At 42.1% G+C, this 17,967-nt stretch overlaps 1 protein-coding gene across 1 annotated transcript in view; it reads right to left on the reverse strand.

Annotated features, from left to right (window-relative positions):
* The window catches only part of ANAPC1 (anaphase promoting complex subunit 1), an 815,950-nt gene that overhangs the window by 649,011 nt on the left and 148,972 nt on the right, over window positions 1-17,967 (reverse strand). Inside the window, exons 11-13 of the mRNA XM_078648767.1 lie at window positions 14,803-14,893; window positions 14,629-14,694; window positions 13,772-13,909 (exon numbers count right to left, since the gene is read on the reverse strand). Of these exons, the coding sequence (XP_078504893.1) occupies window positions 13,772-13,909; window positions 14,629-14,694; window positions 14,803-14,893 (295 nt within the window). The remainder of the gene's footprint in view (window positions 1-13,771; window positions 13,910-14,628; window positions 14,695-14,802; window positions 14,894-17,967) is intronic.

Raw genomic sequence — 17,967 nt, forward strand, 5'->3', positions numbered from 1 at the left:
TTTTCAACAACCTTTCTTTGTTTGTTGTTAGTATTCCCTTTAACGTTTTTTACAGCTTGACCTTCCTTAGTAGTATGTTTTGATTTACGTCTTGCCTTCTGCCCTCTAGTCCTAACACACGGGCTGTCGCTATTAACGCTTAACATTGAAGTAGCGAGAGAGATTGGACTTAGAGGTGTGTCACACCCCCACCTTTTCTGGAAGATCCTCATTCAAAAGTGGAGGGTCAGAAATTACATTGCTTGAAAATATTGTGGGGGTCAAAGATAACCTTGTTAGAGAGGGCAGGAGTTCAGAAGGTACAGGGGCCATCCTAGGAGCAATCTCATTAGTTGGTAGGGTAGGATGTCCCTCTGGTAAAGCAACACAAGATGGAACTAACATCGAATCCTGAGAGTTAGTTGTGAACATCGAAATATTTATAACAGGTAATGGGGGAAGAGTACCAGCAGGGAGTGAGAGACGCCTTTCTGTGCTTTCGATAGCAGAGGCGACCACCCCAATAGTCTTCTGAAGCATTCGATCAATTGCTGTCAAACTAGGGAGAGGAGGATTAGAAGCTACCCTTAGTTTTGATACTGGAGCAGATTAAACAGGAATAATCTTCCCTATTGTTTAACACTGTAATATACAAAAGGTTATGATTTAATATCTGAAAGACAATACAATAATATCACCATACGCCAGGGAGATTAGCACGTTAAATAAAAGGAAATAAAAAGAGCTCTTAAGAAAGAAGCTCTATTTAAGACACAAATTAAACCCTTAATGCAGTGATTGCTTATTAATCTAAAAACACGGGTAACTATTTAGTGCCATTGAAGCATCAAACACAATATAGACCTGAATCCAATGTCCAAGAGGGGTGGCCCAGCCCGGCCTCTTACGGCCCCTAACGGCCACAAACGGTCCCGGCGAGACCCGCGCACGATCCCGCAACACGGAGGGAGTTCGGCTCCTTTGTGCGCCTCCGGGCGCGGAAGTGGGCGAAGGTGGGCGGGGCGATGCCTCGAAGAATTCTGGGGGCTGTAGTCCTCCCCCCCTCCCCCCCCTCGGTGGCCGCGTGGATGTTAGGAAAGCGGCGGCGGGGGGGACCAGCTACAGAGCAGCCCACAGCAGCCCACAACACTGGCGATATGTTTTCGCAAAAGGTATGGCCCAAAGTAGTAGTTCACCAACGGAGCTCATGTCATGTGTAACACCTTCAGTCAGTCCTATTTTTCAAGTACAAAACATTGCATCATGGGACATGCTGTTTTGTGTTTTTTCACCTTTAGTATATGCTAAAAAATCACAGTCGACAACTTCAAGGCGGCTAAAAAGCCGTAAATGGTGAATGTGTCACACGTGCCAAATACTGCATCCGTCCAGGGGCAGGCCCATGCCTCTGGGCTGAAGTGCGGGGGATTCTTAGTACCTTAGTAACAGTAGTTAGTAGCCAAAGTATTTTGGACTAATGAATGAATACTTGCAGAGTTTCATCAGGTTTTAAAAGACAACTAAAAAGACAATCTATTTATAGTAGATACACATTCTACAACCGCAGAATGTTTAATAGATCAGCTTTACAAACTGACTAACAGAAAAGGGGAAGAAGAGGAGATCATAGACATGATATGAGGACCTTGATGTTCACCTACAACATTCCTCCGTGTTATGGCTGATCCTAAAAAGACTGTTTCTGCTATTATTGATTAATGAGTGCAAATAGGTAATGTTGGAAGGCCTTTATTACCAGAAGAACCCAAAAAGGACCAAAAACAGATTTTTTTTTTACTGCAGATAGACTAGATCTTTTGTTTGTGCATGCCCTCCGCTGACAGGAAAGTTCTCTGGTTGTTTCTAGATGGCATATAAGAATCAAGTAAAAAAAAACTGAAAACAGTTTGCAGGAGACAAGTCATATTTTTTCCCTCCAAGCTTTCAAGATTATTTTCCACCCTTGAAAAACTGGTGAAAAAAGCTTGTCCCAACCCCATTAGGGCAGTAGGTGTTTCACTGAACATTTCTAAAAGGGCCATCAAATACACTGTACAATAGGCAACGATTAATCAAGGCGTACATAAACAGTTGAATTGTGTTTTTTTATTGTAGATGCTCCAGGTTTATCAGTTATCTCAGGGATCTTGTGTCAGCAGTTTTATGTTCTTTCTGTAGAGCGAAAAACACATTTTCTTATATTAACTTTCTTTTACAGTCACTGCATCAATGGCTAACACACCCAGACGACCAGGCCTTCTATGGTGTGGGTTGTCTTAGTAACAGTACTTGTGGAATTCTGGGTCCTATTTAGCTAGAGAATCAAGGGGGGAAAGGTATGTGTGCCAAAGTTCAAATATTCTCATATCAGCGAAGTAGTAGGAAGTGCTGATTTCTTTGCTGTTGCACTGTTAATGGCCAAGACTCATCAAGTATGAAGGCCTATGGTGAAGGCCTGTTTAAGATCAATTTTTCCACGTTGTACTTAAAGTAGGAAAAGTAGGGAAAAGGACCAAGCAAGGCAGCTCCTGCAACCAAATCTATATCACAGAACCACATATTATGTTATGTTCTAGGAACCTGTAAAGCGCAACGGTTACCCGGAGGTGTCCTGGCGCTGGCTACTACCCCCTGGGTCAAAAGCAGTAGACAGCAATTACAGGTTAAAAAGCCTGGTCTTTAATCCCTTCCTAAATGTCAAGAGATCTGTGGTGTTTCTCAGGAAAAAATAAGGTAATTCCACGCTTTCGCAGCATGCACAATAAAGCTTCTTTCACCCTAAGAGGCTTTTTTGTAGGTGGTACTATCACCAACTTGGCTTCTATGGAACGCAGGGTTCTTTTAGGCTACTACCTCTGTAGATGCTGTTTCAGATAATCTTGACCTGTGCCTTGGGGAGCCTTGAAAACGGTGCAAAGGTCTTTAAAGCGCGCCTGTTTCCTGACAGGCAGCCAGTGAAGTTTTTTTATTTCCTTGGAGATGGACATCTCACACAGTATTCTGCTAAACAGGCTGCGAGAGATTGGTGTCGGAGGCTTATCCCTTAAATGGTTTCAGAGTTGGGAAACATCCTAAACAACAAAGTTTTAATCACAACTTACCTGAACGACGAAGTCCGTACAAAGACCAATCCTGATCAACGAAGTCCTGAACAACAAAGTCCTAAACCATGACTTGGCCACCCCACCCCTCCCCAGGACATTAATCTCCGCCTCCCTTCCCCCTCACTGCACACGCCACTCTTACATTCGAGCGTTGGAAGACATCACGGGTCTTAAGTGAAACACATATTTTTCAACCATATAATTTCCAAGGATATGGGGATATCATGACACACTTCAAAATTAAATATAATTTAACCGGAGTGCCATAGGGACACGAGAGAGAAAGGACAAATAAGAAAATAAATGGACAATGAGTAAATAAAGTTTTTGTATTTTTAATCTCGGCGATGTGACTTTAAGGAACATTCCTTGACCCAGGAACGCCGTGATGGCGCACGTAAATGGGATACAATTGGTGAGGGTGTGAAACCCTACACGGACAGACGCCGGAAATATCAGCGGCAAAAGGAGACTAACACGGTAAGTGCAGAGCCTATTACCCATTTTTTTCGATATATTCTTCGCAACACTCCCTCTCCACTTTTCAAGGAAAATAGTCGGTTCTTGACTTTTCAAACAAAATGTATTCCATTATAGTTTTATGGGGAATCCATGTGAGGCACAATTCGGGTTCTGGGCTCAATAGGGCAGGTACGTTTTCACAACACACTAGTAATGCTTTAACCCGTTTACTGCTTCGAATGTTCAGCGCCAGTGCTGAACGTTCGAAGAAACGGGTGCGGCTGCGTCGGCCGTTGGATGTGCGCAGCACCAGGGAGGTAGCTCGCGCGACGGCCGACGGCAGCAGCGAACGGGTTAATGCACCTTGCGAGCGCACTTGAGGAAATTTGGAACACTGGTTCCACCTTGTGGACATTTCTATAAAATAAAATATACTATTGTTTATCAACAACTATCATTTATGTACGATATTATTACAATATATAATGGCAAATTCCTTGTGTGCACGGATCCCTCAAACGCCATGCATTTTACTATCGTTATATGGGAATCCATGTGAGACACCATTCGGGTTCCAAACTCCGAGGGGTAGGAACTCTGTTACATCACAAAGGTGTGTTTAACTGTACCTTGCGAGTAAACTTTATCAGACTAGGAACTGTGGTTCCAATTAAATTGACACCTTTATCTAATAATTTATTATCGCTTTCCAACATAGTATCAGAAATAAACGTGATGTTTACAATGCAAACTGGGGATTCCGTAAATGCACTATCGTGGTTTAGGAAGTCGTTGAAAAAAAAAGTAGTGGTTTATCATTGCTCGTTGTTTAGCTTTCATGGTTCAGGAAGTCGTGGTTTAGGAAGTAGTTGTTTAGTCATACATTCTTCAGAGTTATCTCTCTGATAGAACTCAATCTGTCCAATTAGGGTGCCATGTGTCTCCAGCTGCAGTGGACAAGGGGGTACCGCAGGGCTCTATATTAAGTCCCACATTATTTAATCTATATGTTGCCCCACTGGCCTCAATCATCATGAACTGTGGGTTTGAAACTATATCTTACGCTGATGACACGCAGCTGATTGTACACAGAGAGAGATCCGACCGAAACGAAAGCAAGGTTTTTGAGGTGTATGATTAACATAGCTGATTGGATGAAGAGAAAACTTCCTACAACTAAATTCCGCTAAAACCGAGATACTCTAGTTTGGCAAGGCTGTTGACCTGTGGTCCCCAGACTGGTGGCCATCAGAACTAGGAGAGGCCCCCTCCCCGAGAAGCTGGGCGAAGAACCTGGGGATAAAGATAGATAATCAGCTCTCAATGGAGGAACAGGTGAAGACTCTTGCAGTCTCCTGCTTTGGGACTATGCGATTGTTGAGAAAGATTTTCCCATGGATCCCGCTCAGCGCTAGAAAGACTCTCATCCAGGCGCTGTTAATCAGTCGCCTTGATTATGGAAATTCTTTATTGGTAGGAATCAGGGAGGACCTTTTATCCAAACTACAGGTTGTGCAAAATACAGCTGCCCGCCTCGCCCTCAATAAGCCAGCCCGACCCCCCTCTTTGCCTATTTTACGCCAACTACATTGGCTTTCAGTTAAGAAACGGGCCACCTTTAAGATATTATGTTTGGTCTTCAGGGCCCTGCATGGTCTTGGTCCGGCTTATCTGACCAACAAACTAAAATGGTATCAACCTACACGTCAGCTTAGATCTAGTAATCGGAAGCCACTGTGCTGCCTCAGATTCAGGAAGACAAAAATGGGGGGTCGCTCCTTCTCCCATCTGGCCCCCAAACTATGGAATGGCCTCCCTGAACAAATCCGGGAATGTCCGAACCTGTCCCAATTCAAAAAACTGCTTAAAACATGGCTCTTTTAAGCCGCTCCTCACAGACCGCCGGTCGTTTTCTCCAGCGCCGAGAGATCCCCTTGGTGATGATTCGTGCACGATAAAAATGACCTAAATAAATGGAAGCACATTTAGTTGTGCCCGAAAGCAATCTTGCTGCCGCATTTTGCAGCAGTTGAAGTTTGTTCATAAAGCATTCCTGCAGCCTCAGATAAAGGCCATTACAATAATCGAGCCCAGACAGGATAAGCGCCTTGACCACTGTCCGCTGACTGTCAACCGGCAGAAAGGGGAGAATTTTCTAAGCACATCGAAGGTGGCAGATACCACTGCATTAATCTGATCATCAAAGTTAAGCTTTTCAGCAACCAAAACACATATGTTTTTACTTTCCTCGAAGGTGTAGGAAGAGTGCCCATGGTTACTGGCCACAAGTGGGGGGGTCCAAAAGTTGGCATTATTTCCAAAAAGGATGACCTCCGTTTTGCCTGAATTTAATTTTAGGCAGTTTTGTTACATCCACCTCCCCACAGCTGCCATACAGTCATGGAACTGATTGTTTATCTCAACTCCCTGACCAGGCCGCAGAGCCACGACAATCTGCGTGTCATCAAAAGTAGGAGGTCAGGTTAAAACCAAAGGAGCTGATTAGTGAGGCCAGGGATGAGACGTACACATTGAAGAGTAAGGGGCTGAGCGAAGACCCCTGTGGCACTCCACAAGGCAGGGTGAAAGGTTTAGAGTGATATTTGTCCAGTGCCACTATTTGTGATCAACCAGATAAGAAGGATTTTAGGAGCTTCCAAGCTTTACCTTGAACCCCGCATGCCAGCAAACGGTCCGTCAATAAATCATGATAGACCGCATCAAAGGCCGCCAACAGGTCAAGCAGAACCAGGGCGGCCTTACCTCGCTTATCTAGAGCTTCCTTAATCTCTTCCGTAGATTTAATAAGGGCAGACTCGGTCCTGTGACCTTCTCTGAAACCGTATTGAGTAGGGTCTAACACTTGGTTTTCACGTAGGAAGGCACTGAGTTGCAAATCCATTGCCTTCTCAATCATTTCCGCTGGTAGCGAAGGCGAGAGTTCGGTCAGAAATTGTTGGGGTCCTTAGGATCAAGGATCAGCTTCTTTAGCAACGGTAGTATAGAAGGGAGTTTCCACAGTTTTGGGAAATGCCCAGTTTCGAAAATTACATTGAAGAGGGAGGTGAGTGCACGGGCTATGGGTGCCGGGGCGCGTTTGATCACCGAGACCGGGCAGGGATCAAAGGGGGGCCTGATCTTGCTGACAAGAGGAGCCTCTTGGTATCAGTTATGGATATTTCGGCAAATTTATCAAAGACAAGGGGATGGTCCTTAGCTGGCCTGCTTCTCTCCAGTAAAACCGCGGCCTCTGAAGAGCTTGGGAGGTTAAATGCTGAAAATATTACCTCCACCTTGTTTAGGAAGAACCGCACGATGTCCTCGCATAGTTCCTGATTTTACTCAATTTTTGCTGGACGGGGGAGGCCAAACTTGATACAGTTTTAAAAAGTTATTTCGCCGATTTATTTGCTAAACTGGTTTGATTTGCGAAGAACGTTTTCTTAGCATTAAATATCAGTAGCCTGTAGGAGGCAAGACTTTGTATATCTTTTTATCTGATTCCTCATATTTTTTCCTCCATTTCCACTCCAGGGTTTTGCAAGTGAGTTTCTGTTTCCTCAGCTTCTCCGTATACTAGGGAGCTGTAGGGTGAGGTCTTTTGGGAAATCAGACTTTTACTGGGCCTAATTTATTGCAAGCTGTTCCCACCCAGTCTGTCTAAAAGGTGGTCGCCTCATCTATTTCTGTAGGTAACGGACCAGCAGTTGCTGTAAGTGCCACTTCTAGATCATTGCCCTCAATTTTGTTTCATGCCCTGCTATCAATCTGACTCTTATTGCCCCCCTGGAAACACCGTGAGCTAGACGGGTCAGTTCAAATAGTACAGCTGCATGATCAGTCCATGTGAGAGGTAGCAAACCTGTTCAGGTGAGTTGTGGATGGTTTGAAAAAAATACCATCCAGAGTGTGCCCTGCTAGGTGGGTGGGTCCTATCACCTGTTGAATAAGGTCCCCACTCTTCATCATGTCTACGAGAGCCAATGTGCCAGGTTCCATGAGTGCTTCCAGGTGATAGTTGAAGGCTCCCAAGATCGTAAAGAAATTAGTACAATACCTACTTTCAGCAAATTGCCAATAGAGGCTAGGAAGTTGCTTCTGGGGCCCGGGGGTCTGTAAAGTAGAATGCCTTTAAATGTGTGGTGATCTACCACAACTGTATCAAATCAACTCGTTAGATCCAAAGTGTCCAGGAGGTCAAGACCCTGGATTACCATTTTCTGTTTCTTTGCCTTCTTCATTTAGTAGTGCCATCCCTGCGGCTTCGCCTTTATTACCTCCACCGAATTTGAAGGAGAACGGCCAGAAATGAATAATAATCCTGTAGGGAATTTAATTATACCCTATTTTATATTTCCTCGATACTGAAAAATGCTTCAATCGGTCTATACAGGAACCTTAGCCTAGCACTAGAAGGCCCCTTTCATCTGCTCTGCTTCTCTGACACTCACTATTTTGTTTTATTTTTTTTTATTTATGATGCTACTTTATTCAGTTGCCGATCACCATCAAAGCAAACACACATAATAAAACACAGTAATAGAGAAACATGGAGCAGCAAATATACATAACAATTCATCATAACTCAGGGAGAAAATGTGAGTAAAACTTGTAAAATCAATACATAGCACATCTTCAATTTCATAACGTAATATTACATCTGTAGCAGCAATATAAGGTTCTTAAAATGACATTTTGACAAGAGCACGAGATACGTCAGTGCAAATAATTCCACACGGGAAACTACAACCTGCAATCGTGTGCAAAACGTTTACAATCACAGTTTCACCAGTAAGATCTCGTAGTTTAAAAAGATATGTAAAAAGGCCATAAATCATTTTAGAGATTGGAGATGATTTATAGGGGAAAAAGCTACTAGGAAATGGATATGGTGTTAAATGGCTACCTTCAAAATTGTATTCGTCTTATACCAAATTGTCTGTAAGAACCTGCTTACTGCAGATATGATTTTTGGAGTAGTTTCACTTTGTAAAATTCTAAATGCTACCAGATGTCTAGATATTTCATTATCACCTCAAATTGGACGAATCCATTTGCAACGTGAATTATGGTACTGCAGGCAAAAAAGAATTATATGCACCTCATTCTCATCATTCAAGCCACACGCACGGGCGAGAGGTAGTATATCCCCATACAAGCACCATTTTTGAGTAAACAATCTTAGAGGGAGGATTCCATGGTGAAAGTGTATGTACAAACTCTTCGCTAGAGGAGAAGGTATTAAATCTAAAAATTGTTCAAATACTGAAAAATGTTTAAAATCTAAAAACAAGTTCGTCAGGCTGCTGTTTGAGCTATTTGTTATGTAGCCATCATTAATACAAGCCCCTTAGCGTGCCTTCAGGATACTGAGGTCTGCTTTACGAATTACAGTAGGTTTGTCCTAATATATTTGTAAACACAGTTTCCCCAACTAGATACAAACAAATTTAACTCAAGGGAGAGTCCTAGCTCCCGAAGCTTTTAATAAATCTATGAGCAAATCTTTGTAATCTCCTAACTCAGGTGTGGTCCGAAGACTTATCTAATACACTAAAAAATGTTAAACTGCCAGGTTAGCAATTCTTTTCAGACCCACATCAAAATAGAATGGGATAAGGGATGTGCTAGATGGAACAGAAAGCAGCTTCATACTGAAATTGTTTTCAGCTATAGTTAACAAAGGAACATGCGCACAACCCCAGATCTTAGCGCCATGGGGCTTAGCACAATAAATTTCCAAGGCTGGTTAAACTGCGTGTTATGTTGTTTGCTTATGAAATCTGATGATAGCGTTAGATCTATGTTCAATTACAAGGGTGCTCTTGATCAATTCACGAGCCCACTTGTAATTCTCCATGAGTCTAACACCTAAATACTCAAAATTATGAACTCTATCTAAAAGCTCACTACTAACATGGACATTGGAATTTTTCTTCGTGCTCTTACCAAGCACCGTATATTTGGTTTTAATTGCTTTTAGCTCCAGACCCTGGATTTACAAAAACATAGGGATTTGTAGATTAAAATTTGGAGCATCATAGGTGTCTTGGAAATAAGAAGGGAATCGTCAGCAAATAAAAGAATTGGTACCTTTCTATTATGCAGGGCATGGAAATAATGTCTGCAGTGTTACAAAGCATCTACAACATCATTCATGTATAAGGAAAACAGCGTTGGCATAAGAACGCAGCCCTGTCGCACGCCATGCTCAACGGGGATACGATCAGTCATTTCTCCATTGGGGTCCCATTGAACGTGAGCATAATTTTGCTCATGTAATTTACTTATAAGTCTGATAAGGTTACCTGGGCCCACCATTGGCTAAACTTGCCATAAGCTTGAGCATGGGATAAAATCCTACACGACTCTTAAATCTAGAAATGCCACGTAGTGCTTTAGATTTTGTAATAAAACAAATTTCCAATTTAAAATTGTGAATCAAAAAATCTGACAAATTGTACTAACCTGTGGCCTAAACCTACATAGAAAGAGGACATGATTTACTTGAGTCCACCCAGTTTTGGCGTTTCTCTAGGATTTGTTTTGTAAAGATTTTTTTAGCATTATCGATTAGGCTAATTGACATATAGTTTGAGGGATCGCTTGCTTCATCCTTTTTTAATATTGTTATGATTTCAGCACCATGCCAAAAATCTGGCAATTTGCTCCCTGCCGCTATTGCATTTCACAGTAGATTTAGATAGATTGTCCATATTTGGGGCTCTGTTTTGTATGATAAGTCTCCAGGAAATGTATGTGTGCCTGTTGCCTTAGCAGACTTTAAGGAGTCAATACACCATCACTATTTACAGCGATTGCCAACATATCAAAATGTGTACAGGAGTCGCGTGCTCCAATCTAGCCTGAATGAGTCTCCTAGAGAAAGCGTTCTGGGTAACACAAAGACACAGATGTTTTGAAATTATATATGCATTCTCAACGGTTGCAAAAAGAGCGATCTAGGGCTTTGCCCAGTATGGGAAAATAACCTGCGCCATCTTGTGATGCAGCTGCCATTTTTGACCCGTCAAGCATACCCTGCTGAGCTTGACCACCGGTCCATTGCCAGATGGTTCATGATCAAGGAGGAGCCCTGACGTTTAAGTCAACTCCAGTGCCTTTTCGCACAAGACTGGCAAGCCCACTCCTCACTACTTGTTATAGTGTTACCTGGCAAAGTGGAGAAGCAGAATGATAAGATCAAAAGACCAAGAAGCCTCAGTGCTGCTCTCAACTAGATCTAGGACAGCCGCTGAAACCTAGGGATCACAGCTCAAATGGCCTGAACTCATTGTCACAGAGGAAAGGCCCAGAACTACAAAGTAACCAGCAGAAGCTCCTATAAAAGAAAGGCTCTACAAAGTAATCAGGAGTGACTTTGGCTCGTTGATTAAGAACCCCAGCATTGTCCGGAATTTTGCCACTGTCTGCAGGAGATCTAGATGGACTTTGGTGGGCCAGCCTTCAACAACCAGTTTGGGAGAAAAGGAAAATAGGCACTAATACACCGCCCCCACCACCACCAAAACCTAAAAAAGACGGAAAGCAACCACGCCATCAGCTTTGTGAATACCCGAGTGGGACTGGTATGGCTGAATGGGAACAGAGCAAACTAAAAATTTAACTGTCCCACCTTAAACATCAGGTAACATCTATGGGACTGTAAGACGGACTGATAGAAGTGCTTGTCCTGTAAGTCTAAGGAAACTTGGGCCAGTGTGAGCATTTTCAATTTGTCCTTCCACAGGGTGACATTCAGAGGGAAAAGATCACAAAATAGGACGAAGGTTTCCGTTCTTTGACATGAGAAAATAGTGGGAGTGAAAACCCATCCTAATTTCCAAGGTGGGCAACCACTTGATGCCCCTTTGACCAGCAGAGGCTGCACCTCTAGCAGCAAGATAGATAGGTGCTGCTCCGAAAGCCATCAGGACGATCTTTAGGACCCATCTTTTTGAAGTGATGGACTGCCACCCTGGGAGAAAAAGCCCGACTCACACACCCGTAAGGTGGTTGTGCATAGGAGATGATGCTCCATTTCAAGTTTATTTCAGGATCTTGCATGTAGAGAGCATTGCTGAATTGTTACTGCTTGAATGTGCAGTGTATCACTAAGATGGATAGGCTGACAACAAACAGAAGGGTACTTCAAATCACTAAAGTAGTATGCATGAGAAGAGATACTTTTACACCTACCATCACAGAAGGAAAGGAAGTCGATAAATTACTTTCACCATTAAAACTAATGTGCCTTCCTCGTTTCACTCCTTACATAGGAGAAAAGTCCCTCTTCAATCTATGAATGTGCAAACATAAAAGTAGATGGGATTTGGGGAGAAGGGCCCTTTTAAAACCACTACCTGGAGGAAGTGACCTTGAGGTTTCTTTCTGTATAACTTGGGGATTAGGACACCAGCAATTTACCTCACATGGTAATCTCATCTCACAGAAGCAAAAGACTGAAACGAATAAAGAAGGTTTGCAGTAGTAGAGATTAAGTAAACCGATCATGAGGAAAGAAGAGTCTAATGGCCCTGTATGTGTCAGTGCTTTTCTTGTATGTGCTGCAAGTGACTTACAGCAAACACAAGGAGATAATGGACGGAACGCTGAAACTTTTCAGACACTCACCCCCAGTCACAGATCTGGGCTTAATCCATCCTCGTTCTTTAGCTCACTTCGCCACCTCAGTTCAGACCAAGCTATATGCAAATCAGCCTTGACCCTGTGCCTCATGGGAACAATCCAGCCCGAACTGCCAAGCCAAGTCTTCCCTGAACTGGAAACAGGCATCCGGGGACCGGTTTCGGGTTAACACCCCTCATCAGCCAGGCTAGCTTGAATCCAGTAGCAAAGTGAGAAAGGGATCCACATCTAGGCATACTCTGCCAACTCAGGATGAGGAAAGAACAGTCTAATAGCCCTGTATGTGTCCGTGCTTTTCTTGTATGTGCTACAAGTGACATACAGGACATGCTATGCTTGAGGTCTCATGTACGCATTTTAAGGAGAATTGATATTACTAGCACTATACAATTAAAAAATGCATTTCAAGGCCTTAGCATCCTTGACAGATACAAGCGGGATTAAAGCAGAAGCGCCTAGCACTATAGGATAATTGACATTTGGTGTGGGGATGTTGCTCACTGGCGGAGTTTACCACTGTCCTTAATGGGAAGAGCGGCTCTATACAAGATGATGGCCCTTCTGCGCTTCCTGTACGTGCTTCAAAATAAGCCATTTAAAGTCTCGTCTGAGTTTTTTCGGAGTATCGAGCACGAGGTCAGACTATTACTAAGGAAGTCACACAGGGGGATAGACAACGGTGGGCTGGCAGTCCCAGACATCATTAAATACTACTGGGCAACACAGTTACTAGTAATATATGAATGGGTATTTTCAGACCGCCAAGAAACGGCCTATCAAGTAGATAGAAAGGATAGAGCCATACAGACCTCATGAGAAATAGCTATTTGCGCCCGATTCCAGCTTGTACAACTCAGAATTCTGCACAAGTCCTACCATTATAGGACACTGATGCATTGGATAGGCAGAGCAGACACAGCACTTAGCTTCCGGGGGTGCAGCCAAGAGAGCACATTCTTCCATATCTTTTGGGAATGTCCGGTAATACAGGAGTACTGGCAAGGGGTCACTGAGGAAATGTCCCAAGTTCTGCCTTTGGAGGTTCCCATGAACGAACGTAAAATGGCTTCTCTGGACAATATCCGGTGAAGAGACCTTGCCTCTGCATCAAAAGATTTGGCTGGTGGTGGGGGGTGGAGTGGCCAAGCACAACATATCACTGGCATGGGGCAAGACAACCCGCCCAACTAACTGTAGTAGGTCATAAAAGAGCCACCCTTAATGTATGTACAATCTTTGTCCTTGATAATGTAGATCGCTATGTAGGTCATGTGAAACTCTGCTTTTATTTCCCGTACATGCTGTAAGATGAACAATGCTCAATGAGTTTTTGTTTTTTTAAAAAGTCCCCAAAAAATTGCCATTTGAAATGTTTTGTTCCGTTCAACAGTCCCTCGTAAAAGCCCAATTCCGTCTTCCAAGTTGCCACCAATTTGACTCTTACTGTGGGGCCCAATAAGCTCATAAGCTGTGATGCAGCATATCAGTGGGGAATAAGATATTTTTTTATTTTTTTATTTTACAATAGTTCAAGGGAGAACATTCAGCTTGCCCAAATACTACCCGTTCCTGCTTACCTCATTTAAAGGGCCAAGGAGCCTAGTCAGTGGTTTGGCTGGGGTACTGATACTTTCCAGAGGTGTGCTGGGGCGTGGCATCATGTTGGACAAGGAAAGAGAAGGAGCTGGCAATCCAGGAACAAATACCTTTCCCACCTTTTCATAAAACACAAAAAACACATTGTATTAGTTGAGGCACTTCTGATAAAATTACTTTTTAGAAAGGCATCCTGCACTTTCACTTTGCTGAGCTTCTATAAACTGACAGCAGGAATATGAAGCTCAGTTTTGTCAATTTTCAAACAATACATTGCTTAGTGATAGGTCTTGAACAATATTAAAATGACAGACATATGAATAAACAGTTAACATTATTCTAAGCAAAAACCTATTAAGAAACAGAAAGATCTTATTTGATTTTGTTTACCTCAACCCATTTTAGAGCCAGTAAAGAGGGAAGCGATGGCCATTTCTTCTTATCTACTATCTTACGAAAGACCAGAACATCGTTTGCTTACGATTTGCTATAAATTATTCAATGCAATGAGTGGGATGTAATTAAGATGCCATATAGAGTAATATTTGAATAGCCTTAAATAGAATCAATCCTGCACCGTGTGGTTTAGATGTCTAAATTCTATCTTGCACAAATGAGGTTAAATCAATGTATACTGTGGGCATTATCGTGAGAAATAAAAAGGGTATCAGTCACAAAAGAAGGAAACATCTTCTGTTGTCTTGTTACTGGCCCCATTGGATTTAATAAGGCACTCTTAATGATGCCTATAATCAACTGACACAGACCTCAACCCATCTAACATGCAGCTGATTAACTCCACTGAGCAATCTGAATTCCTGAATAAAAAAGTACATACCCGCACAACTCCAGTGTACAGCACCAGACTTCCACTGCATTCCAAGACCAGAACTGTATCAATGCTCTAAAAAATAATGTAACAAACATGGCCTCAAATTAGTAATCCATTTAGTATAACCATAGCAGTCGATCTCTTATGCTTTTATTTGTTGGTGTGGCTAGTTTGAGTTACCTGAATGGGTGCAGCATCTTTCGCTGGAATGTTAGTGACAGAACCAAAAATTAGCTGAGACTTATCGTTACTTTCTTCAAACTTGACAAACCTAAAACAAAGAAGATATTTCAGAAAAAAAGCCAGCCTTTTGGCTTGAATAATCTAAGGTATTTTTGCCCTTGTTGCAATTTTTATTATATTAAACACATAAAACAATATTACCACAATAAAACGGGTAACAGCAGGTTTTTCTAATTACCGACTTAAGTGTAACAATCAACACTAGGTACGTTCCTCAAATTTACCTTGGGTATGTAGTGACATCAACTGTGTCAAATGTTATTGAACATAAATGCATCAGGTCACAAGCATGTGAATCAATTGTGTTTGAGGATTCAAATTATAGCTATAGTTGTCAACACAACCCTTATCAGAAGAGCGTGTTCTTGAGCAAGAGGAATGGGTATGCCACTGTGCAGATCGAGAAAGTCAGGGAAACTGCACATGCAAAGTTGGATCAGAACTAAGAGGTTAATAGTGGATTAAGACATTTCAGTTAACTTCCAGAGAATCCTGAAGCAATGGGAGCATTAACTTTCCTAAAAACCTTATTTTTTTTACTGATCAGTATTAGTATTTATTTTATAAACGTCAGAGGTCTAATTCTTGGGACATTTATCAAATATTCATATATTCAAGCAACCTCAGCTCCGAAAGCAAAAATTCACAAAGCTTTTCTATGAATAGCTGCGTCTTCCTCTTTTCATAGACTAACATTACACCATAACATTCAGGCCTGAGTCATAAACTATAATCAGTGTGTAGTTTCCACAAGGTAAGACGTACTTAAAGAATCCAGTCTTACTCCTGGAAATACAGAAGTAGGACACACCAATGCCTGGAGTAAGACAGAAGTACTAATAGAAAAGGCTTTCTTAACTGTGTACTTACGAGTACTCTTAAAAGGAACTTTTCTACGAATCTTGCAGTTAAATTTGTAGGCATACATTTAACAACTGTTTTGAAAATAAAAATAAAAAGTCAATTGGCTGTAAACATTGTGGTGCCATATCCTTTCAATCATGGAATAAAAACAGGTACAGAAGAAAAGAAAAGAAAAAAACGGCAGACACCATCTGGGTGAGCACACAAAAAGTAAGAGGAATTGTGGTGTATAAGAGAAACTGATTCCAGTGTATAAGGCAGAACCAGGCTTTGTATATGAACAACTTTAAGAGATGCAGAAATGTTAATCTTCATAATATGAAGCTACATATCTCAATGGTCCAGATAAGAGACAAATGTTTTCAAATCCATACAACAGGGATAAGCAACAATAAAGAAACTGTAACTTTAGAGAAAAGTGTTAAAAGAAAATACGTTTCAAAATCTAAAAAATAGTAGACGACTCCATTGTGTTACTATTCCAAATTAATACGCGGTGGAAAACCGGACCCACAGAGGCAACTTCACTGTGTGCAGCTACAGCATTTTTTTTTTAAACAAATGTCCATCCTACTTTGCTGTGCAGCAGACATGCCATCTATTTGCGAAAAGAGGTTCTTTGATAAACAAATAAAAACAATTCTTACAACTGATGGGTGTTGTAACCTCCCTTTACTACAATGGATCTCTGATCTGGAGCAAAAGCAGTTGGAAGCCATCATTCTTCCATTGCTCGTAAAAAGTCAAAGGATTCATCTTTCTTTTAATTGAGAAAGACTAAAGTAAAGGTATTACAGTAAATACTTGTTGGAGGTTCCTGAGGCCCTCCACCATTATGGGGTCATCTAAAAAGGTGAGACACAAGCATTTAACTGCCCTGAGATGAGCAGTCACAACTACCACATCCTTTGGAACTGAAAGACGTGCTGAAGCTTTGGCCTACCTAGAAACCTTACTACACTTTCCACTAGGCCACATTAAGGATTGTGATGAGGAAATGAAATCTGGACCATTTCTGACTTGGCTTAATGCATTTTTCTTGGACAAACCTTGGTAACCTTGGGGTCTTGTAACAGCTGAAGCCATTAAAAAATGCCTAAAAAATACCCAATGAACCAAGTTTTAAGATCCTAATACAAATGTTTGTTTTTAAGAAATTCGAAATGTTGATTTGTTGAAAATCAAAAGCTTTCAAAATCCCTAAAGTTTGTATTTCTGTCATACTGATAAAGGTCTGGCATTTGAAAAGAGTGCTCATCATTTACAGACCTCTTAATGCAAAAGCAAGTATATACCTGTAAAATATTTATTTTTCTTTTAACTCCATCTCTTTGGAAAAGGTTAAGAATACCTATTTAAGAAACAGATTACTTTAGTTGTGCACTAGTGAAAAAGCACATGTAGGAAAGTAGGATCTGCTTTTATGGTTGCTCCCACTTTTTGCCTGGTGCTATGCTGTTTCGGATTATTCTGGCAGGAATCCTGCTAACCAGGACCCCAATCTATGTGCTTTCTCCCATAAATTGACATGGTGGGTACTTCAGTACATCCCAGATTGGATACTGGTCTACCTTTATAAGTCCCTAGTATATGGTACTGAGGTACCCAGGGCATAGGTACACCAGTGGTCCCCCATTGGCTGAGGCATGTATTATGCAACCCATGGGAGACAATTCAAACTGTAACTACAGGCCTGCCATTGCAGCCTGTGTAAGCTGGTACTAGCACCACTTATGACATATATAGGTTTTCCTATATCTGAGGTCACTACACTTGAAACCTATAAGTCACCCCTAAGGCAGGCCTTTCAATCCTGAAGGCAGGGTGATCAGTTCCAACTGTATGGGTGCCCCTGCATGAGCAGGACACCCCTGCAACCTACGTAGCCCATTCTCCTGGGTTATAAGTGCATCAGACATTATGATATATAGAGTGGCCACACGTAATTACGCGATGACCATCTCTAAACTGGCTGTAACAAACCCTGTCATGTTTGGTACCAAACATGTTGGAATCATACCCCCACACCGTAAGTGGTGTGCGAGGTATGATTCCATGCACTGTAAAGATCCTCCAGGAGGCCCTCAGTTTTCCCGTAACCAGTGTTTTGGACCCTGACAGCACAACATGGCTGCTGCCGACCAGAGACACGATTCTGCTCTCCTGCTGCTGAGCCAAGCTTGAACATAGAAGGCAGAACAATAGGTATCCTGTCACTGGGAGGCGTGACCACCTCCC

Source organism: Lissotriton helveticus, chromosome 6 (assembly GCF_964261635.1).
Source record: "Lissotriton helveticus chromosome 6, aLisHel1.1, whole genome shotgun sequence".
Lineage (NCBI taxonomy): Eukaryota > Metazoa > Chordata > Amphibia > Caudata > Salamandridae > Lissotriton > Lissotriton helveticus.